Source organism: Quercus lobata, unplaced genomic scaffold (genome assembly GCF_001633185.2).
Source record: "Quercus lobata isolate SW786 unplaced genomic scaffold, ValleyOak3.0 Primary Assembly Scq3eQI_1865, whole genome shotgun sequence".
In the NCBI taxonomy this organism is placed as follows: domain Eukaryota; kingdom Viridiplantae; phylum Streptophyta; class Magnoliopsida; order Fagales; family Fagaceae; genus Quercus; species Quercus lobata.
The window spans coordinates 51,820-76,501 of record NW_022154716.1 but is presented as its reverse complement, the minus strand read 5'-3'; the positions used below and the strand labels follow the sequence as shown (position 1 = coordinate 76,501).

General features: G+C 33.5%; 1 protein-coding gene and 1 long non-coding RNA gene across 2 annotated transcripts; one reads left to right on the top strand and one right to left on the bottom strand.

Moving 5' to 3' along the window:
* Window positions 1-8,206: 8,206 nt before the first annotated feature.
* On the bottom strand, window positions 8,207-13,401 carry LOC115973085. Its single transcript, XM_031093326.1, has 4 exons — window positions 12,697-13,401; window positions 12,512-12,576; window positions 10,258-10,350; window positions 8,207-8,996 (listed from the first exon to the last, which is right to left on the bottom strand). Exons 3-4 carry the CDS (start codon window positions 10,323-10,325, stop codon window positions 8,459-8,461), a joined length of 606 nt encoding a protein of 201 aa, XP_030949186.1. The 5' UTR covers window positions 10,326-10,350; window positions 12,512-12,576; window positions 12,697-13,401; the 3' UTR covers window positions 8,207-8,458.
* Window positions 13,402-13,644: 243 nt separating this feature from the next.
* On the top strand, window positions 13,645-14,972 carry LOC115973086. The gene is made up of 2 exons (XR_004087604.1): window positions 13,645-14,335; window positions 14,523-14,972. It is a non-coding gene; the product is annotated as an uncharacterized LOC115973086 (long non-coding RNA).
* The last annotated feature ends 9,710 nt before the right edge of the window (window positions 14,973-24,682 follow it).

The window sequence follows — 24,682 nt, the reverse complement described above, 5'->3', positions numbered from 1 at the left end:
TCAGCATATCCGAGGTCTCCCTGGAAGGAAGGGCAAAAACGGTATAGGAACAGTTTGGGAAAAAATCTAAAATATCTAGGTCAATAGAGAAGGGTACGCTGGATAGTATAACGACCAAGGACAAAAGGAAAGCTGCCCTTACTGCCATTCAATACTTTGCACCTGATAGAGCCATACTCTTCAGCTTTTACAGCCACCCCCAACCACTCTGGGTATGGGCTGATGGGACAAGTATCAGTCTTAGAAAATCGAACCCACACGTGGACGTTGGATAAGGGATATAGGCTAGTATAAAAGGAAAAGTAAGCAATCCGAGGAAAGGGGTTGGGAAAAATGGCCAAAAACCAGAGCCTCTCAGCCCGCCTCCGGGAGAAAGACTCCTAGGGCGAATATGATTTAATTATGTATGAACACCACGACAAACCACTGTCTGGTGACCAAGGCCTAGCCTTTCAAACCCACGCTTTATAAATGATATTGTTTGGGCCTTTTTACGTGTGAACCCAACATTGTTATGGGTCATTACAAATTGCGTCCTTACAATAGATATAGATGATATACTAGTTGTTAACAAATTAAAAATTAAATTTTGTGAAAAAGAATTCAAATAAATATATATCTAATTACTACTTAATAAATACAATATCTTAAGAAAATTTAATTGAATTATTTATATTATTAATATAAGAAGAGATGTTAGATAACTTGAATAAAAAATTTTAATTAGTAGTTTTGCATTGAAACAAGCAAGTATAACAAATTTTATATAAAAAATTATTATTTAAATATATTAAATATCTCAATTTAGTTCTCACCTTGGCTCCAAAATACATGGAGTCGGCCTTGTTAATCTTGATGTTGCTTAAAAATGTTCAGTTGTCTATTAGAAGATAGTAATTTATACCTAGATCTCAAGAACAATAATTATGGAACATGCCAAAGCAATGACTTAAGACCTTAGAATGGGTTTCTCAAACAAAAAAGAAAAAGAAAAAGAAGAATCTCGGAACCTTAAGAGCATTAGTATCCGGAGTTGTAAAACTTTGGATATCCTATTTTATAGCACCAAACCACAAAAGAGATGCATTATCCAAGCTTCCAATTATAAATTTTTTTACAATAAAGCAAGTTTCTACTTTTTATAATTATATTATTCTCTCTCTCTCTCTCTCTCTCTGTCTCTGTCTCTGTCTCTCTCTCTCTCTCACTCTCTAGGGATTTTCTAATGGGGGTTTGGGGTTTGTTGTGGCTATGTGGGTCGTGGATTAGGTGGTGGTTGTGGCGTGGGTTTGGATGCATTAAAGGCTTGGGTAAGGTCATGGGTTTGGATGCATTGGAGACGTGGGTCAAGCGGTGGCTACGACGTGGGTCGTGATGTGAAGATTATATGGGCTTTGTGGGTCGTTTATGGTCTGTATGGGTCGTGCGTGTGTCATGTGTGGGCTGTGTTCGGGTGTATGGTGGAGGTTATGGGTTGTGTGGCAGCGAAGTGGGTCATGCAGCATGAGGGTTATGGGTTGTAGGTTGTGTGGTGTAGGTTGATCTATTAATGGGGTGGCATGTTCGGTGGCAATGGGTGTTGGTTTCGATGGTAGTGGGTGTGGGTGTTCGGTGTCAGTTGGTGTTGGTTTTTGATTTGAGTGGTTTTGATTTCAACAGTTCTAGTGGGATTTTGGTGGGTAGTGGGGTAGTGGGGGGTTGATCTAGGGTGGTTTGGATGGTTAAGAGAGAGAGGGAGAGACAGAGAGCAGGGTAGAGAAGTTGTAGAGAGAGAGAGAGAGAGAGAGAGAGAGAGAGAGTAGAGATTTATTATTTTTATTGGGTTGTTTATATTATTTTAAGACGTTGTATGTAAAAATAAAATCTACAATGTTAAGTGCATTGTAAAGTGGGATGGTATAATAAATAAAATAGCTTTTTAGATAGTAAAATAGGATATTATTTGCAATTGTGGATGTTAATACTTTAACCATTATTTATTTGATGCTTAAATTTCAGCAATGCTCTCCATAATCATCCCATTTTCTACCATTATAATCACATATTTAAAAAGGCAAATAAGCTGAGTTTCCCTATTAGATTAACCAAATATTTATTATGCTCCAATTACGTGCAACATTCTAAAAACTGTTTCTTGATGAAACCAGATTGTTCTGGATTGACAAGAAATATAAATTTTGAAGAGCTATCTTTTATTCTTTTCATTGGTTATCTCTCTCTTTCTGGGGTCAAGGAGGAAGGGTAGGTTTAAAAGATGATGTAAATAGGATTATAAGTTTAAATTATATTCAAAAAAGGACTATTGTTTGAAGAAGGTATTCAATTCTGTTACCCATAAGTTAGATTGCATCAAAGTTGGGCTTGGAGGAGACAAAAATAAACAGCCATCTCTCTCTCTCTCTCTCTCTCTCTCTCTCTCTCTCTCTCTCTCTATATATATATATATATATATATAGCCAAAACTGAGAAAAAATCCAATAAAATTCCAAACTTTATTTTAATTAGAGTCTAATTTTGTGCTAAGTGTGACATACAATATACTTTATGTTAATCTGTGATATGGAATAATTGCATAAATCACTAAATTAATTAAACTTTCGAACAAAAAAATAAAGGTGGAGTTTCACTTATAATCTAAGATCAGCCTTCTATCTTAAATTAATACATGACACTGGTCGATTTTTTTTTTCTTTTATTTTTTAATTATCATCCTTGTAAGGCCATATTACTGGCCACAATAATAAATGACACAGGTTAGACGAGATATCTGCTAATGATAATAATAATAAATAAAAAACAAAAAAAACAAAAAGGAAAAATTATGGGTAGAGTTAGATGGCTCAAGCACCATCTATATATATATATATATATATACCAAATGGTATGGTATAAAAATTGAACCATAATGTAGCTCCTTGACCTTCCTTGGAGAATTGAAGCCATTCGTCTAACTAGTTTATAAGTGAAACTCTAACTAATCAAGTGACAGATGTTAACTATTAAAGATTTTCCTGTGACAACTCATTAATTTAACTAACTTGTAACCCCATGCATATGCATGGATATACTTAAAAAATACACATTAAGATGCATAGTATAATTCTTACATATATAATTTAAATATTATTGATAGTCATTCTTATATATATTTTTTTAACTCTTTAAAAAGTATTGTAAGAATGTTATTAGGTAAAAAATGTAAATTGTCAAATTTTTAAATATTTTTATGTTCATTAATTCTGATATGGTCCCACGTTTTATTCCAAAATTATGAAATAAAATCCTCTCTAAAAATAAATAATTTAGGACACATGATGTAAAATTGGACTTTAATGATAAAATCTAATAGGATTTTCTCTAAAGTTTACCTATTAATTTATATATAGATGACTTATAAATTTGAATTGTTTTTAGTTATACAAAAAAAGCTCATAAATATTAAATCATTTAAACTCTCTCTTCCTCTAATTTTATATAATGTTAAATATATGATTATGCTTTTTATAATTTATTTATATTGGACTCCTCGTTTTTTACACGAAACTAACTCATTTGGCACAAAAATTAAAAAATTTTTGATTAGATGGGACATATATATATATATATAGATGACTTATAAACTTGAATTGTTTTTAGTTCTATAAAAAAAAGCTCATAAATATAAAATCATTCAAAAATTATGTTTTTTATGGTTTACTTATATTGGACTCCTTGTTTTTTACACTAAATTAACTCATTTGACATAAAAATTAAAAAACTTAGATTAAATGTGACACATGTCACAAAATCAAACTCTAATTGAAATCCAATTTCTACATTAAATTAACTCAGTTGGCTCAAAAATTTAGAAACTTAGATTAGATGGGACATGTGGCACAAAATTAGACTCTAATTGAATTCCAATTTGAGATCTAATTAGATTTTCTCTTAACTTTACCTATTATTATATATATAGATTTCTCGGGATCCTTAAATATTTAATGTATTTTCACTATAAAAACCGAATGGGTACATGCTACCCTTCAAATTAAACATGCGTGCTACAATTTGCTCATACTTGAAAGGTCTAAACTTGACCATCCAAGGTTCTCTTAACAAAACCTTCTCTACATCGGTCTTTGATTCAAAGTGTACATTGCGCATGCAAGCATACTAATGAAATTATGACAATTCGAATGGAATTGTCATACTTTTTGGAAGAGGATAATGCAAATGAAAAGTGTACGACTGTGAAAAAAATGATTGTAAACAAATATGTAATGAGATTAATTATGGGTTACTTATGGATTGTAAATTAACTAGCATATCGTATAACTTATAATTAATTCATATATTGCATTGTTAGAATAAAGAATCAATTCTCTTATATGTTGATCCATAAAATTACACAAAATGATGTTGCCTATACATAGGCAGCATAAGTAATATGTGTGCAATAAATATAAAATATGGTGTAAGTATATTACAATGGGCCTAGCTAGAGTCCAGTGGACATGTATACTAACATGCACGACCATGCTAGTATATACTAGTAATTTATAAATTTCATACTTAGAACACAAACTTCTAAGTATAAAACTTAAGTACAATTCTTTATTACAGTACATTAAACTTTCCTATTAAATTCAAAACATAAATAAAGAATTTAATTGTCTTTGAAAAAGTGAAAAGTGTTGATATTTCACTATTAATACAATCAATTGTTTGAATTTAATTGAATAATCCAATATACAACACCTTGTTAGGTCCCAAATAATATTATCACAAATATTAGCAATTCAAAATAACAATCACACACAAAAACACAAACTTTATGTGGAAATCCCTTTCTCTTTGAAGGGAAAAACCACGGGACAAACTCCAAATAATTTCACCATTATCAAATCAATTACAATAATTCTTGTGTATGCCTCACGGCTAAAGAAAAAAAAAATCTCTCTTATTTTTCTTTGCTCTCACACACAAAAATTATCTTTCTCAAAGGTAGCAATCATTTTTCTCTATTCTTTTTCTTTTTCACCGTGTGGCACTTTTCTCTTTTCTCTATATCTCAATATATATATGAAACACACGTCCCAAGCTTTATATAAAAGCTCCTCCCATTGCCTGCCACTCTCCTAATTACATTAGGAATAGAAGTTTTATTCATGTAGACCACTTCGCCTATTTCCACTTGCAATAGAAGTCTATGTGGGCTGGACTATGGTGCATGTGCACCCAACACACCTAAGCAATTATATATATGTTTTGCCCCACTTAATAAGATTTTATTTTTTATAAATTCAATGGTTACAATTGGAGAAAAATTTGAATCCTAAAAGTTTTCATTGAAAACACTAAGTGATGTTAGACTATCAGCTGGTGAATTGCGTGCTCTTGGCATATATAAGATCTTATTTGAAACCTCTTCAAAATATAAATTACCATCATCTACTAAGTGTCACATAAAAAATTGGTCAAATATTCCCCTATAAGTTTCCATTGAAAACACCAAGTGATATCAGACTGTTAGTTAAACTACTCACTTTTGGCATATATAAGATCTTATTTGAAATCTCATCAAAATATAAATTATCATCATCTACTAAGCGTCACATGAAAAATTGGTCAAATATCCAAGTCAGTGTATTCATTTGATAATTTATAAAGAAAATGTGTCTTTTTTAAAAAAAAAATTATTATTATTATTAGTTAAAAAAGAGAGTCTCATGATAGACTCATATAAGCAGTAGGTTTGTTTTCCTATTACATCTTCTTTTTCTTCTTCTCTATATGTTTTTTGGAACAATTGCATCCTTTTAGGTTGACTGGTATTTTTGAACAAACAATTAGTCTAGTTTGGGAGGTGAACTAATCAAGGTTTCCTCATACTTCCTCCCTCCAACCATAATATTCCATCAAACATTCAAACTCATATATCGTTTATTTAGTCCTCAAAATCCTGCTTTAACGTTTTCCCACTAAAAATACCCATCACTGATGGCCATCAGCCATCTAGTTTTTTCAATCAACAACATCTTCTCAAAGTTTCTACTGTTAGACACGACACCGTTTTCAAACAACCACAGCAACACGGCATCGTTTCTCAGCAGACTTTAGACTTTTAACAATACGGTGTCGTCTTACTAAAGGTAGTTAAACTTCAAATTCAAAATTCTGTTAGTGCTATTAACTTTGTTACCACTGTTACTAGCCGTTGAAGTTCGTTCCAGGCCATCCCAATTTGTTATTTATTGAACTAACATTAGGTTAGATTCAAGGCTGTAAATACCATTGTATAATATATGAAAATATAGAAATCTCATTTTCCTATCTCTCACTCTCTTTCACTATATTTCTTCTTCCCTAAGTTTGAGAAATTTTCATCAAACCATGGCGTTTTCTAATTATTGTTTCCTCCTTTCTTTGGTCCTAGCATTATCACTAGCAACCACAAGCCTTGCAGCGCGCCACATTTTGGACACACCAGCATTGCCAATTCTGCCAAAACCCACATTGCCACAATTGCCAAGCACCCAGATACCATCTTTGCCAATTCCAAAATTCCCAGCCATCCCCACAATTCCCGAGGTGACACCCTCCCATTGATGAGAATTGAAACTATCTCATCTTCTCTCATAACCGAGTGTGTTTGTTGCTTATTATCAAAAAAGTGTGTTTGTTGAAAAATGGCCAACCACACTAAACTTTGAGCCTCTACCAAAAATGGGAATGTGATTTAAAACTCATGACTGTGAAGATGGGATCATTTTTTTTTTTTTTTTGTTTAAGTTTAGAGAGAGAAGAAGATGGAGACTAGCGCGTAGAAAGAACTGATGACATGCAAATTTTTTTTTTCTCACAATTAAAAGTGTAAAAAGGTGCAACTCATAAGTTGTAACAGATACAACTTGAACCCATCTCATTAGTTATTTTAAGTAATGCAATAATTAATTAATTATCATTGTAAAATAATTTTACTGATTATTTTTATAAGATTTATATACAATTTTTGAAATATGACAATCTTGCTAAAATTGAGTTTTCTTTGGCAACAATTAAAACACAAGTAAATCTAAAATATCAAAGATAACAGGCAAACGCCATTCCACTAGAGCCATCCAAGGTTCAAAAACCCCCCGAAGATGAAATATAATTAAAGTTGAATCCCCAAACATTACACATAAAATTAAACAAAATATTTCAACATGCATTGCACATCATGCGGATTAGTAGTTTGGATTTCAGGGGTATTTTAGTCATTTTCAGGTTTAGGGGGTATTTTGGTCATTTTCAGGTTTCAAGGTATTTTGGTCATTTTTTAGGTTTCGGGGATATTTTGGTCATTTTTTGGATTTCGGGGGTATTTTGGTCATTTTATGGGTTTCAGGGGTATTTTGGTAATTTTCTAGTTTTCGAGGGTATTTTGGTCATTTTTTGGGTTTCGAGGGTATTTTGGACATTTTTGGGTTTCAGGGGTATTTTGGTCATTTTTTGGGTTTTAGGGGTATTTTGGTCATTTTAAGGTTTTGGTAGTATTTTTGTCATTTTTTAGGTTTCAGGGGTATTTTTGTCATTTTTTGGTTTTGGGAATATTTTGGTAATTTTAAAGTTTTGGGGGTATTTTGGTCATTTTTTAAGTTTCAGAGGTATTTTGGTCATTTTTTGGGTTTTGGAGGGCATTTTGGTCATTTTTTAGGTTTCTGGGGTTATTTTGGTAATTTTTAGGTTTTGGGATATTTTGGTCATTTTTTAAGATTTTAGAGTACATCGGTCATTTTTCACTTTAGTAGCATTTTGATAATTTTGATAATTGGGTAATTGGATGGATTGAGGTCTACCCATAATAATTGGATTGAGTTAGATTTGAATTAGAAGCAATTAGTTAAATGGGTTTTAATAGGTAAATGAGTTTTATATATCCAACCCAATTATGCCAAACTCAAACCAACCCAAAGTCACCCATTTGACAACCCTAAATACATACATACACACATATATATATATTCATTAAGTGCTTTAATTTTAGGTTGAATTTTTGAGAGTTGCATTTCTAGAGAAGTTATGTAACTATTGAATATGAATATTAATTGCGTAAGGTAATCATAGATATATTGAATATGAATATTAATCGCGTAAGGTAATCATAGATAAATTAATCGAATTAGGTATGGATAAGATAAGTTATGTAATCATTCCCTACACCATCCCTTATATAACACACCTCTGAATACTAACTAAAATTTCATTAACTATAAACTTGCAAGTGTATGTAATCATTCACAAAAATTTTCATTTGAAAATTCCCATTCAATCAAAATTCAATGACATATAAAAAAAAAAAATTTAATTCCTAATCAAAATTTAATTACATATAAGAAAAACATCCTGATTAAAATTTAAAATAGCATATAAGAAAGACCTAGGGAGGCACAAAGGCCACACAATTTACATAAATTACTCCTGCTATGGTTGCCACCTAGTCATCAACATCAAATAACCAGGTGACAAAACCACGCATGGTCTTCTGCAAGCCACCATATTTCTTCTTCTGTTCACTTTTCTTCACATACTCGGAAACTAGTTTCTCAGTCGCTGCCAAAACTGCATCCATTTTCCTCTCCACTTCTGGATTAGGTGGCTCCTTGGAGATGAGCGTAGAAAGCTTCGAAACTTCCACGGTAAGCTTTGCTATTTCTTCTCCAAGAGAAGAGTGCTCATTAATCACACTGTTCGACAACCGTTCCACAAGCACATGCAGATCAGCCACCTTTGTTTCCAATCGTCGACTACTCAGGTAAGCATCAATCCCGACCACACCTCCCAAAACAAGCCCGATTGGCCTGAATCCGCTGGATAACTCGTGTTTCGCAGCATCAATAATGGCAGCCTTGCTTTGCAAAATAAGCCTTTCAGCCTTCAGCATCACTGCAAGGCTTCCACCTTCGAGTTTGTCCAAATATTTAATTAGACGATGAGATACATCATCGTCTAATTTCTTACAATAACAAGTAAACCTGCACAATAACAACACTATTTAGTTCACCAGGAATACTATATATATCTTTCAGCAAATATACAAATACTATATAACAATTATTAAATGAAAAAACAAAAAACAAAAAAGACAAACATACATTGTACAGATGCACAATATGCAAAATATGAAGTGCTTCAAGGACAACTAGATCAGTTTGATGGGGGCGGGGAGAAGAAAGGAATAGTTGGGATCGTGGTTGGAATGGTAGGAATTGATGGGATTGTTGTGGCAAATGGTGGGCAATGGAGTGGCTGGCAGAGGAGGAACAATCACCTTGGGAACTGTTGGCAGAGTTGGATTTGGTAAGGAGGGGATTTGGGTACTTGGCAATGGTGGCAATGTGGTCCTTAACAAAGTTGGCAATGGAGTGCTAAGCATTGGTGGCAAAGTGGCAGAGATGGAATTGTAGGCAGCATCAATGCTGGGGGTGGACAAAGACTGTTACAATTAAAGCCAACATGAAAACATGCTTGCAACTAGCCATTGTTTGATAGGATTAGAGAGACCTAGCTAGTCTTCTCAGAATATATATGGGGAACTTCAATTTCTGTTATGAGTTGAAAGCTTGAAATTCTAATTGGCATTCATAGAGTGGAATGTTGAAGGGTTCCAATTGTTTGATGAGATGTTGTTGGGGACGCATATGTGAGAAGCTTGGGTTAGTTCACCTTCTCAACAAGACTTGAAGCCTGTTCAAATTCCAACCAACCAACATAGCTTAACTAAAACAATCTGCTGTAGAAACCAATTTTGAGATGTAATATGACTTTAGCATTCCACATGCCAGCATAAGGCAATGATATAACTAAGAATTTGGTACATTTTAGAATCTAAGGATAGTACAAATTAGTATTACTTATTGACTATGACATTAACCCAACAAACTCATCATCATCTCCACTCTCCTTCAGTCCTTCATTTCCATTCCTCCCAATATTATTCCCCATAACCTTCTTTGTTTTCCCACCCTACAGTTTTCACATTCATCCTCCTCCCAGCTTTATTAAAAAAAAAAAAAAAAGTCTAGCAGAACAGATTAATGAGCATTATTCACCAAAAATAACACCCAAACAACAAGATTTGAACCTATTCACAAAACTAAAGCAACCTACACTGTAATTAGTAAAGGCATCCCTAAGTTATTATAGACAAAAACAAGGAACTTAACCCAGTTAACCATACCAAACCCATCACATATTTCATCAAGGACTAGTAATATTCAAAACCCACAACCTTACCTTTCTTTGAGTGACTGCTGCTTTGGAGGTTCTGAAGCTTGACCACAGTAGAATCGGGTTGATGCCATTGACAGCTTCTTGTACAACAGGAGCCTAGAGGACGCCATAGGAGAGAGTTTTCAGAGAACGAAATGACAGTAGAGAAAAAAAAAATTTGGGAGCAAAAAACAGAGTAGAGAAACTTAGGGTTTAGGCAGAGAGAAACTAAGGGTTTAGGCTGATAGAAATTTAGGGCTGGGCATGGGCACGGGCCTGGGCAATTATGATTTGGGCCTGGGCACTTATGATTTGAGAAATTAAGAACCCTATTGAGATTTAATTTTGTTTTTGTTAACAAAAAGTATATATATAAAAATAAAGCTACAAAGATTTAAAAAAAAAAAAACAAAAGAATCCAAATAGAATGCATTTGAAAAGCAGAATCCAAATAATCATTCAATACAAGACTAGTTAGTATGGCATGCACGAATTTGTGGGCTCAAACAGGTCCACAGACCAAAATATAAATTATTAAGCACTAATTTTATTTAATATAATGTTAGACATATTAATTTCAGAGAAAAAATGGATTAGAAAGGGAATTCATGACTAACAAATGAGGTTTAGAAATTAGAATACAAACCAAGAATAAGATTTAAATCAAACAAGTAAATAAAAGATTGCAACTAAAAGAAATACCCCTCCAGCGTCCCTAATTTTTCAAAAAAATAAAGACCATATCCAACACAAGTTCGACACTCTAGTGAAGTTCATGCTTCCTAGATACGAATTACAATGTTCTCTTAAAAGAATTTTATATATATCAACGTTGAGAATTTTATACAAATTGCAATGTACTCTTGCGGGTGTATATATACATTGTACGGTATAACTTACATTATTATAAAATAATTTTTGATAAGTACTTTAAAGAATTAATATTTAGGTAATGTATATATGTGATTTGAGTTTGCCTTGACACGTGTACCAACTCAAAGTTCCTAGCTCTACCTTGGCAACACGGATTTGAGTAATAATAATAATAATAATAATAATATTATTATTATTATTATTATTATATCAATGTAGTATCAGCTTTCAAAGCAAAGACAAATATAGAAATTATGTGCGTTTTAATCATTGATTAAATAAGTATTTTGATAGTGGAAGTCATTTTTGACGAGTTGTGATTTGTTTAAATTATGAATTTTTTTATTAAAAAAAGGTAATTTTTTATTATTAAATATTATTAACATAAATTATTTTAAAAAAATTAAATGGGTATATTAAAATCACCCAATTATGAATTTTGAGAATAAGTTCGACTTCCCTTACAACTTGGGTTATAATTTGTAATGCATAGTGATGGGCTTTTGAAGTTCTATATTACAGATGTGGCCTAGTCGTGTGCTGGGGTTGGTATTTCAATGCCACAGGAATTTAAGTTACAAGATCCATTTCCTTATCTTGTATATGGACGAATAATGTATATTTTTCTCCGTGTTTTCTTTTGAATTATATAACACCATAAAACCATAATATGCTCCTATTGTGTTACAAAGTTAATATAACTAAGGTAGCTTCAGAAATGCCAATTAATGAATAATTGAATGGACATTGAAACGCCAATTACAAAACGCAATTTATAGGACACGTTCTTAGATGATTGTTCAGTGCATTTTGGTGATGCTAAGGCATTGACTCAATTCGAATAAGCGCTTTGATATTTTTGGAAGTGCCGAGCGCACCAAAAACATAAATGAAAATCACGAAAACTATTTAATTCCTTCAAAAAAACTCTTTTTTTTCATTTCCATTTTTTTTGTATCCATTTTCTGAATTTGAGAATAAAAAACACTGATACACTAATAGGCACATGATTCTTACATATGAAAACCTACTTTTCTCAAGTTATTTAGAGATGTGAATTTAAAGCCAACGGTTGGTCCAGTGATTTTCAAGCTTATGGTATTTATGAGGTCCTAAGTTCATATGTCTCTTGATCAAAACCTTAATTCCACCTCAACGGGATTCATTCATACAATCACGTAATGTGTATGAAATAAAGGGATTACATACCCTCTGGACTTGGTCATACGCTGTAACCACGTTAGGGAAGTGAAAACAAAAAAATCTGAATGTGTGAATCAACAACGTTCATTTGCGAAATTAAAAAATAATAATAAAACCGTAATTCGTGTGAATATATAATTTCGAAAAAATTAAATAAATTTCAAAATGAAAATATGCATAATAGACTTTTAATAGTACTGACCTCAAAGCCCACACATCCTTCAAGCACGTGCAGCCTTTCTTTTAATGGAGTTTTATTGTGAAGGCCTGTAAAACAATAGACCAGAAAATATCCAGTAAGTCTCGAAATAACAAAAAGCAATACATGGCTATATCAAAATTTTCTAAAATTTGTATTGAAAAAAAAAAACAGTGGGACGCACAAACCTTTTGTGTAGGTAGGTCATCTTCAATTTAAAATTCAGCTTTTCTTGTTCATCTCCATTTGAATTTCCCACCGCTTCTAAGTAATCTCCAAGAAGTTTCTCGTTTTGAGAGGATAGAGATGCAGAGATGTGGTTGGTTTCAAATTTATATTAAAGGATCCATTGGATCCGATTTGTGTTACAAACGGGATATCCAAAACGTTCCAAGATTCAAGAAAAAATTTGAATTTGAACAAAATAAACACAAATCGCAAAGACATAGATAGCCAAAGCTTTAAAATTAAGAATACAGTAAAAATGTATAAAAAATAATACAGATCTAATAAAATATCCATTAATTAAAATATGATTTATATAGATCCAGCATATGAATCCATAAATCAAAAGAACAAGATCTAAGATTAGCAAAGAGAATTTGAACAAGGTGTAAATAGAGCCGAGGTTGAAGAAAAGCAGAGAAGTTCAGGTAATAATAGGCAATTCTAACCAAGCTTTAAAAAAAATAAAAAATAAAACACACACACACACACACATATAGCAAAAATCAAAAGTACAATGAAATTGAAAGAAAAAGTAGACAGCAAAATCTAAGAATACGCATCACTCAGTGCTGGATCTGCCCTTGATATCACTGGACAGCCACCAGCCGTACTGGTTTACATCCAGTTCCCAAATGTAACCAAAACACAAACCCTAAAAAGTCTAGAAAGTACAGCCAACAGATGCCTTATATAGCAGTCTTTTCAGTTTGACTATTCCACGCCACGTGCGAGAATACCACGCGTGTGAGGTCCTTATAAGTAAAATTTTAAGAGCTTATAAATTCGTCAGGGAAAAAGGTAATTTACGGCAGCCAATGAATAAACGACACGTCATCATTTTTACTGGAAAAAAAAAATTTTAATACACTTTAGCGCACACAATGAAAACACAATTAAATCAAGAATTCTCAAACACGATGCCTCTGAGTCTGACCAAAATAAGCCTCTGCTCATGGCCATGGCCATCAAGGGATAGATCTACGACGAGCTCAGAAGGTTTTTTTTTTTTGGAATTTCTGGCTACTTCGAATTTTTCTTTTTTTGGGGTTTTATTTTGTCTTTTGTTTTGGAGTAAATACACAAAATTGTTCAGATTTAGCATCTGAGTTCTTTTGTAACTAATGGTATTAGCCGATATGTGATGAATTTTTTATTGAGTTTTGGGATTCTGGGCATGTCAGAGAAAAACTATAAAAATTTTGGTAGTGTTTTGGGTACGTTAAATTTGTTGAATTTTCTTGGGTCACCTGGTGCTTTTCCATTTGTGTATATAAGAATTTTTGATCTATCATGTCTCTGCTGAAATGCTGTTAGTTTTGCCGGTGTTTCCATACTTTCTTAGTCCAGATGCAAGTGGGACTCTTCTTTTGTCCCACAAATCCCACTTATGATGAGATAGCAATGAGAAGAGGTAAGGGCAGCATTATTGACCGACTGCTTGTTCTGCGCTAGTTGGCTCAAAATGGATGACCAGGGTAATTGGTCCTCTTGACCCCTCCTGGCATCCTCCAAAAGGATGATATGGATGTTATTTGGCATGTCATTTTAGAAAATGAGGTTATACATCTTGAGGATGGAAATCAACAGCTGCTTTAATATGTAAGGTGTCTTACTTCAATTCCTGTTCTCTTGTATGAAGCAAAGGCTATTGATTCTTCTTTGGTGTAAAGACATTTGATGGCATGATTGTTGGTGAATATTCATGGGATACGGATCTATACTTTTCACATTATCCATTATGTTAAAGTCTAGTGACTTAATTTCCAATGTTTGCTATTGTGCACAGATCAATTCAGTTAGGATTGAAGACTTTACTAATGTGCGTGTTGCTGGCAAGGACGGGAATGTGAAGCTATCATCTTCTTGTCTTGTATGTATTTGTTAGCCATCGTGTTCTTATTTGTTTCTATTTTCTATCAAGATCAAGGCAAACACTTAGACCAAAGCAAGCAATTAGAGCAGAAGAAGCAAGGCTCAACACGTATAGCAGAGGTTCAAGAAGCAATATCTGAAGCTCTTGTAGCTTAGTAGCTGTGTTTGTTTCATTAACAATATACGACTTGTAGTTTAGTATTATTTTCTTTCATTAGTGTTCACACGTGAGTAGGTTAGTTTGTTGACATGTGAGAGAAGTTGTTAGTTAGTTATTCTGATTTGTTAGCTTAGCTCAGTGCTCTGTTTCTCGTTCCTAGCTGGACTTGATGATGTATATAAAGACACAAGCTAAATTAATTAATTCAATTCAGTTTTTCCCAATTCTTTCTTTTCTCATATGGTATCAGAGCTCCTAGAAAGCTTGAAATTCTAGGGTTTTACAGATTTGGGAATTTCTCTTTCATCGTCCACCATTGTTGCTCCTCTCCAAGCTTTCTCAAGCTTTTTTTTAAAATCTTCTCAAGCTTTTCTTTTGTCTTAATGGCTTACACAACAGCTAATACTTCTACCACTGAATCTTCATCTTCTTCGCAAGACTCATATAATCTCAATGATCCCCTGTTCTTACATCCAGGAGAAAATCCAGGGGCTGTTTTCACTTCTCAGCCTCTGGTTGGAGAAGAAAATTATTTTGCTTGGGCAAGATCAGTGAGAAAGTCTTTGATTGGTAAAAATAAGCTTGGTTTTATAGATGGTTCTATAACCATTTCTTCTCCACTCGTGAATTCACCAACGGCTGTTCAAGCATGGATTCGTGCTGATAATATAGTTGGTACTTGGATAATCAACTCAGTATCACCAAAACTTCAGGGTAGTATCATTTACAGAGATACTGCTTTTGAGATTTGGACTGAGCTTCGAGACACATTCAGTCAAGGAAATGGAACCAAGGTTTTTAACATCCAGAAGCAAATTGCTGAGATTCATCAGGGAGAACAATCACTCACTGATTATTTCACTCAGCTTAAGGTCTTGTGGGATCAGCTCCAGAATCTTAGTCCGTTTCCTCAATGCACCTGTGGCAAGTGCGTGTGCAATGTTAATCAGAGGTTGAAGGATCTTCAAATCAAAGAAGCCACAATGAAATTTCTCATGGGAGTCAATGATGTGTTTTCTCAAGTCAGAACACAAATTTTGCTCATGGATCCACTGCCTTCTGTTAATAAGGCTCATTCTTTGTTCATCCAAGAGGAAATGCAAAGATCAGTTACCAATTCTGTTAGAGTTGAGTCTACGGTTTTGGCTGCCAAGAGCTCAAGCACAAATCCAAAAGGAAAAGAAAGGCCATTATGCACTCATTGTGGAAAGTTGGGGCATACTGTGGAAAAATGTTATAAACTCCATGGTTTTCCACCTGGTTACAAATTTAAGAACAGGAATATGATGGCTCATCAAGTTTCAACTGTTGCAAATCAGTTCCAAGGCCATTACTTGGCTTCAAATACTGATCATAATCCTACTACAAATCAATTTAAAGGGCATTGCTTGGCTCCAAATACTGAGTATAATCATGTTGTCACTGCTCAAGCACCTGCATTTACTCCTGATCAGTATCACCGGCTTCTGTCCTTGATTAGAGTTCACCAAACTTCAACAGTTCAAGAGCCTCACAAGATTAATGTCGTTTCTTTGCCATCCAATGCAGTTGCAGGTACTGTTTCTTGTTCACCACATTCAGTCTTTTCTGCTAAGGTTGTGAATAGAAAGGCTTTTGGTGTTGAAACTTGGGTTATAGATACTGGTGCTACATATCACATAGTTTGTTCAATGCATTTATTGACTTCCTTTACTGCAATTTCACATTCTGTGGTTGAATTACCTAATGGGGAGGCTACACTTGTGACTCATGTTGGTACAATTAAGCTTTCCTCTCATATTACCCTAACAAATGTCCTTTGTGTGCCTTCTTTTTCCTTTAACTTGATATCTGTTAGTGCCTTGACTCATTCTCAACCCCTTTGTCTTGTATTTCTGTCCAATTATTGTTTTATACAGGCCCTTACCTGTTGGAACACGATTGGAATGGGCAAAATGCATGATGGACTCTATCTGTTACAAGGATCTAGCCTTTCTCAAGCTTCCAAGTCTCTTGATGATTTTCTTCTCAAGAATAAGTCTAGTTCTTTCATTGCTTTTTCTTCTTCTGTTTCTCATCCCAGCTTGTATTCTCTATGGCACTCTAGGTTAGGACATCCATCTGATATGAAAGTTCATGCTTTAGGTTATCTTTTTCCTTTCTTGCAAAATTGTTGTACCAAAGACTGCATTGTATGCCCTTTGGCAAAGCAAAAGAGACTACCCTTTCCTTTTGAAAATAAAAGAGCTATTCATTCATTTGATCTTGTTCACATGGATGTTTGGGGGCCATTTTCCATTCCTACTACTGCTGGGCATAAATATTTTCTTACAATTGTAGATGATGCATCAAGAGCTACTTGGGTTTTCCTCATGAAAGCTAAAACCGAAGTTAGGCCTTTGATTGTTTCATTTTACAACATGGTACATACTCAATTTCAAACCCCAATTAAGTCCATTAGAACTGATAATGCTTTAGAGTTTAACATGTTTGATTTTTACACCTCTAAAGGCATTATTCATCAACAAAGCTGTGTCTACACTCCACAACAGAATTCAGTTGTGGAGAGGAAACATCAGTACATTCTGGCAACAGCTAGGGCCTTGCAAATTCAGTCCAACATTCCTCTTGTTTTCTGGGGTGATTGCATCCTCACAGCTGTCTATTTGATCAATAGACTTCCTACCCCTTTTTTGCAAAATAAGTCTCCTTATGAGGTGCTTTTCAATCAAATTCCTTCTTATTCTCACCTCAAGACCTTTGGCTGCCTTTGCTTTACTACTAATGTCAATCCACATAAGCATAAGTTCACCCCTAGAGCTAGGAAGTCAGTTTTCTTAGGATACCCGTTCAATATCAAAGGTTACAAGCTGCTTGATCTTCAATCTCACTCTATTTTCATCTCTAGGGATGTCATCTTTCATGAAAAGGTGTTTCCTTTTACTTCACACACTTCTCTTCCTTCATCTGCTTTAATTCCTTTGCCTAGCATTCCTTCCATCCCTCATGCCTTTCTTGATCCTATATCATCTGTCAATGTTGATTCCTTTGTTCAGATTCATCATGATCTTGACACAGATGATCAAGCATTTCCTTATGTTTTTGATCATGTTGCTACTGATGTTCTTGATCATGCTGTTTCTGTTACTCCAGTTGTGCATACTGATGCTCCTAGAAGGTCTAGCAGGGTGCCTAAACCTCCATCTTACCTTAAGGCTTATCATTGTAACCAAGTTTCATCAACCATCATCTCCAATCAGTCCCAGTCAGGCACTTCCCATCCTCTTTCTTCTTATCTCTCTTATGCCACTTTATCTCCTACCTACAAGTCTTTTTGTTGCTCAATTTGTACCAACACAGAACCTAAGTATTTTTCACAAGCTGTAACTGATCCTAAGTGGCAAGATGCCATGGATGCTAAGATTGCTGCCTTGGAAGCCAATAATACTTGGACTGTCACTCCTTTGCCTCATGATAAACATCCTATAGGATGCAAATGGGTTTATAGGATTAAGTATAGGGCTGATGGGGCTATTGAAAGATACAAAGATAGGTTAGTTGCAAAGGGTTTTACTCAAAAGGAGGGCTTAGACTACCTTGAAACCTTCAGCCCTGTTGCCAAAATGGTTTCTGTGAAATGTGTACTTGCAGTGGCTGCTGTGAAAGGCTGGTTCCTTAGCCAACTTGATGTAAATAATGCTTTTCTTCATGGTGACTTGCATGAAGAAGTATACATGGCTCTTCCACCTGGTTTTCACAGCAAGGGGGAGCATGGAGAACAACTTGTGTGTAGATTAAATAAGTCACTCTATGGACTTAAACAGGCCTCAAGACAATGGTTTTCTAAGTTCTCAAGCACATTGATTCAACTTGGGTTTACTCAATCTAAGGCTGACTACTCACTCTTCACTAGGCAACAAGGAGATTCATTCATTGCCTTGTTAGTATATGTTGATGACATTCTCATGGCAAGCAATGATAAGGAGCAAGTTGATCAATTTAAGGTGATGTTGAATCAGAAATTCCAGCTGAAGGATTTGGGTGCATTGAGATATTTTCTTGGTTTGGAAGTAGCTAGGACAGAAAAAGGCATCTCCTTATGTCAAAGGAAGTATGCTCTTGAGATTTTGGAGGATGCAGGGCTTCTTGGGTGCAAACCTGTAAAGTTCCTATGGATCAAAGTTTAAAGCTCAGCAAACATGAAGGTTTATTACTTGATGATCCAGGGCAATATAGAAGATTGGTGGGAAGGTTGCTGTACCTAAGCATCACTAGACCTGACCTCACTTTTGCAGTCCACAAACTAAGCCAATTTATGGCTAAACCAAGAAAACCACACCTTGAGGCAGCACTTAAGGTTTTGCAGTACTTGAAGAATGAACCTGGTAAAGGCATTTTCTTCTCAGCAAATTCAAAGTTGCATGTGAAAGGTTTTACAGATTCTGACTGGGCTTCATGTCTAGATACCAGAAGATCTCTCTCTCTCTCTCTCTCTCTCTCTCTCTCTCTCTCTCTCTCTCTCTCTCTCTCAGCCTTTGCCGCTCGAGGCCATCGTTCTTCAAGTTTCCCCCTCTCCTCTCTTCTTTGTCACAGCTATTCTCTTGAACTTTCTAGAGATGGTTTCGATGCTCAATATCGAGGCTATTATGCTTCTCCTTCTTATGCTTTTTACCAAATGCTCAATACCTAGGCTATTATGCTTCTTCTTTTTGCTTTCTAACCAACTTAAAATAAAAGTATTTTAGCCAAATTTGTTGCCTCCAATCTCGATTAGTCGACTGCTATTGAGCTTGTAATTAAGCTTGTCAATCGGTCGAAGAGGTGTTAAGTTGGAGTCAAAGGAGCAAAAATTCCTTTTCCAACTAGCCTTGAGTTTTTTGTTTTGGACTTGATAAAACACATCATAAATTCAACAAAGACTCAATGTTTATTTGCCAACGGCCAATTTTTGGACCCTAACAAAATGTATGCATGACATCCATTGTTGAGTGGATTCATGACACAATTCCTCATAAAGCCTACCTTTATATTATTTTTAGGAATTTCCTTTTATATTTTTTTTTTTATGAACTGTGCTAACTCCCTTTATATTATTTTTAGGAATTTTCTTTTATATTAGTTATATAGTTATTTACCATCTTCAATTCAATTAATTTTAGACTTATATATAATTTTATTTTTTGAAAAACTTAATCTTACACAACATACATTCATTATATAACTTAAATAACTTAAAAGTAAAAAATTACTTCATTTAATAAAAATAAAAAATAAAAAAAGATAAAAGAATGCTTTAAAAAATATTTTCTTATTGAACCAAAATATAGCCAACAGACCAACTTAGACCGACATGAACCAAATTAAAAAATTGGACCAAATAAGATCAAAACCGTGCAACGCATGAGGCAACTAGCTATTATTAGTTTTTATTTGAGTTTAGAGGCCTATAGCAATTTCTCAGTGTGTCCAATCTTGCTGTAATTGTTTTCTTTTGCACAAAAGCATATTATAACACAAGGTTTGAATTACAAATTATTCATACAACATTCACGATGGATTCTGCGTTTTGGACTAGAGTTTACCAAACTTTTAACGAGATCCAGAATTTCAAACCTAGAAACTATTTCGTCTTCTATCATAGCCAACGTTAAACTTTGAGCCTCTACCAAAAACAAATTTTGATTGCCCTAGGACTTGGAGCACAAGACAGAGCTAGGAATTTGATTTAAAGCTACTGTTAAGATGCTATCATTTTTCTTTAGACTAAGTTTAGGAGAGAATGTGGAGAACGGAGCATAGAGAGAACTAACGACATGCAATTTATATTAGGATTATTGTTATCACAAATAGATTTAACTCATAACTCTTGTAGAGTTGTAACAGATACAACTTGAAAGCATCTCATTAGTTATTTTTAAGTATTGCAATAATTATTAAAGTAAAATAATTTTTATGGATTATTTTTATAAGATTTAAATAAAAATTTAAGTAAAGATTTCACAAATAGTGTTTCTTTGGCAACAATTAAAACAAAAGTAAACATAAAATATCCAAGATAAAAGGCAAAACTTAAACACAGTTCCATCATGCAGCAAAATATTAAGTTAGGTGCAATATATTAATTTGTCTAATTAAATTCAATGCTAAAATATTTTATTCATCCCTAAAACTTTGCATGAAGTTACTTTCACGTCACTATACTTTTAAAAAAATTAATTTTTTGTCTATAAACTATTGAAATAACATCGGTTCAAATCTTCTCATCTCCAACTATTAAATTGTTAAAAAAAAAAATCAAACTATTATATTTCATAATATTGAGTCTCCTTTATTTCTAATAGCATAGCATTTAATTTAACTAAAGTTGAGTCCCCAAATATTACACAATAAGTACTATACATGAACAACATAATTTAAACAAAATATTTCAACATGTACTGCATGTCATGCGAATTAGTAGTTAATAATTGGGTGAGAAGTAAGGAATATGACTCTTCTGATTCCACATCAATCTTTCTTCAATTCAGGCAATTCGCTCCATATACCTCCACCAGCACTAAGCCATAAGAAAATTGGGATCATTAAGAATTTCATATATTAAAAAAAAAAATATATATATATATATATATATATATGAGACACTGACTCCACTTTCTAGCCCATAGGTTTGCATCTTCACAAAAAAAATCCATAAGTTTTCTTGAACCAGCAAACCTTAATTAAAAGGTATTTGATTTTATCTTTAGGGAAAAAATTCTACCACCCAACAAGTACATTTAAGTTAGGTTTAAAAGGATCAAGTATGGAGATTCTTGTGAGCAATCTTAAAGTTCCTGTGATGTCTTTCAATATACAAGTGTAATGGATTTGTTTAAATTGTATGACTTACCTAAGGTCCTCAGCCAACTCCCCCAATGTCATAGACTTTACTGCCTCTCCTTTCATGTGATATACGCGACGAACAGCTGCCCTGCTAAAAAAAATGTTTTCATTAGAATGAAAATAATATTGAAACAACAATATTTATTCAAATCAATTCTGAATAAATACCAAAATGCCAAAAAGGAACACAGTGTCAATGCAAAATATCCAAAATAGAAGTCATACAATATCAACTACTCAATAGGCATAAAAAGATATAAATTCCATAAACGTGTATCCGTCTTGTGACATAAATAAGCTTAGCAAAGTATGCAACATTTTAGGATAATGTACTTTGGGTATTGATTAGAATTTCATTGGGCATTCAAAACCTTGATGTAGGGTGGGTCCAAAGGACCCTGCCTTGGTAAGATTCCACATCAACACACACGCAAGTGCGCACAAATTAAAACCATCACATAAATAAAAGAGACTAAAATACAAATTAACTCCCCTTAGTTTACAAGATTTGGATTCTTTCCATTTAAAGTGAAATGGAGAGTTTCCATTTAAAGCCCATGATTCAAAGTTAAATAAATCAAGGATCTAGAATTTGCCAGCTCATTAACTCTAGTTTAGTTTAACTTCAATTAAATTTTACCACAAATGAATTTTAAATGAGTTCATAAAATCTTGACCCTAAATTTATTCATATTTGAATAATCACCATTAAATGGATATTCTCCATTTCACTTTGAAATTGACAAGATCCAAATCCTAGTTTACATGTGGTGTCATTAGTCCTATATTTTTTATTTGATCTTTGTCTTGTTATAACCATGAATTTCATACTAATCCAATTGATATGAGAACCAATTTCATTTTAAAAAATGTGTTTTTAACTTTCATTCAAACTACCCTAGACCATCAATGCAGCAGATTTGACAACTTTCCTCATAAAATCACAAACTAGGTTAAATCGACCAAATTTTCATGTGGGAGTTTTTATATACCTACTAGACATGTCATGTAACATTTCTAAACAAGCCATTTCACAATTGTTATCACAATAATTTCCAGCAAAGTCTATTTCGTAACAGAAATGTAACAGAATCATCTACAATCCCTAATTTTGTTTAATTCCACTTAAACGCATGAAATCAAATTTTTAATTCTATACATGCAAGCTCCACCTTAGAAATTTAACATATCCATACTAATTTCACACAAAAAAAGACTGTACCCCTGTTCATATCTCAATTGAACAAAAGCTCAACTCAATTTTTAAATTACCAACACAACTCAAACAAATTTTCAAATCATAGTTACCATACTTATATAGATATATCCTAGTTGCATATACCACCACATAGTATGCATTTGGCAGTTGCTTAGTTTCTAAAAGCTTTTTGCCATCTGTCTCGGCTTCTTTGCAAATAATCTAACTTTTAGCTTTTAAAAGATAAACTAACTTTTAGCTTTTGTCACACATTTAACATAAAAAAAAAATACCAAAAACTATATATCTCTTGATAAAGAGCATAGAAATAAGCTACCGGGAAAAAAAATCCCAAACAGATATTTAGTCAATCAAACTTTACAGTTAAGCACTTAGCTTTTCAATTAACATATACACACACACATTTAATTACTCAGGCCAATTAAAACTTAACCTTTATTTCCACTTATTCTTACAATAGGATAACTTAGTTTAACTTAAGGTCCTAAATGTAAAATGGGGCAGGGCACCACATTATGGGTCAGGTTAGACCCACAGATTGGTCAGTTTTTTTATAAAGAAAAATTCAAAAAATACTGCCATCTACATGGTGTTTGCTAGCTTTACCGAACCTGTATTACAATTACATGTACAGCAGTAGTTGGTCAGTTTTACTTATTTCAAATTAAGTATAACTGACCAACTAGCTAAATTGATGCAGAATATTATGCAGAAGGGACCATCAGTAGATAAATTAGAACTGGGTTCAAATGTAGCAAGTACATACTCGGATGCTGTGTCTCGTCGTCCAGGAAACCTGAATAATCAAGATGCAACATGTATTAGCATTATCGAACCAACAAAATTTTAATAAATATATATCCAAAAACTCAATAGCACTTACCATTTATCCAACAATGTAATTACTGGACGCGAAAGACTATAACCAATTACTACATAAATCACTACAACAAGGAGGAATTAGGGTTAGGGTATAGGGAACGAAGAAAACAAGAGCAAAATCCAATTACATGAAATAAAAAAATTTTAAAAAGAAAAAAAAAAAAAAAGCACAAACGATTAACATAAATTCATACCTAGCCTTAGATTGGTGATGGGTGCAGCCGCCATTATAATGCAATTTAAAAAGATCGATCGTGACTCTGAAAAGAGAGGAGTGCACATATTTATATAGGGGATTTTTTTTTTTTTGCATGTATTTATATAGGGGATTAATTGTTTTTAAAACATTTAATACTATTATATAGAGGATTAAATGTTTTTATGCAGAATATTATGCACTCCTCTAATAGTACTATCTCAAGAAAACACTTCTAAAAAAGGCAAATCTCCTTCCTCAAAGTTCATTTGTAAAGGAAAATTTCTTTACATCTCTCTTCATGGTTTTACTGCGACAAGTGACATTTCCTTTTTGGGTTTATGTGTGCTCCATTTTTTTTTTTTTGGGTGATCTTATATTAGTTTGCTTCATTTCTTGATTATATACGTGTAGTTAGAACAAGACATGCAACAATTTCAGCATTACTATAAGTCAGGAACATGTACAATACAAAATAGGTTCCCTCAAGGAGTTACATCAACCAATACCGTCAGCCATAAATATTCATTCTCTAAACCAAAATCAAAAGCTGAGGCCAAACAAGTTGCTGCAAAGAAACACAGTGAGGCAGAGAGGAGACATAGGATGCGAATCTATGGTCAATACACCACTCTGCGTGATATCCTCCCAAATTTAGTCAAAATAGGTATAAAGATTCATACAAATAGTAACTTCATCAACTCTGTTTCTTCGATCTTCGTTATTAGCATCAAAACTTGTAAAAATTAAAGTGGT

Excerpts from the sequence above, each read along its gene's own strand:
- LOC115973085 (XM_031093326.1), bottom strand. The coding sequence starts at position 10,325 with ATGGCATCAACCCGATTCTACTGTGGTCAAGCTTCAGAACCTCCAAAG. Across the intron at positions 8,997-10,257 it reads CAGCAGTCACTCAAAGAAAG|GTTTACTTGTTATTGTAAGA; the intron begins GTAAGGTTGTGG and ends GTTATTGTGCAG.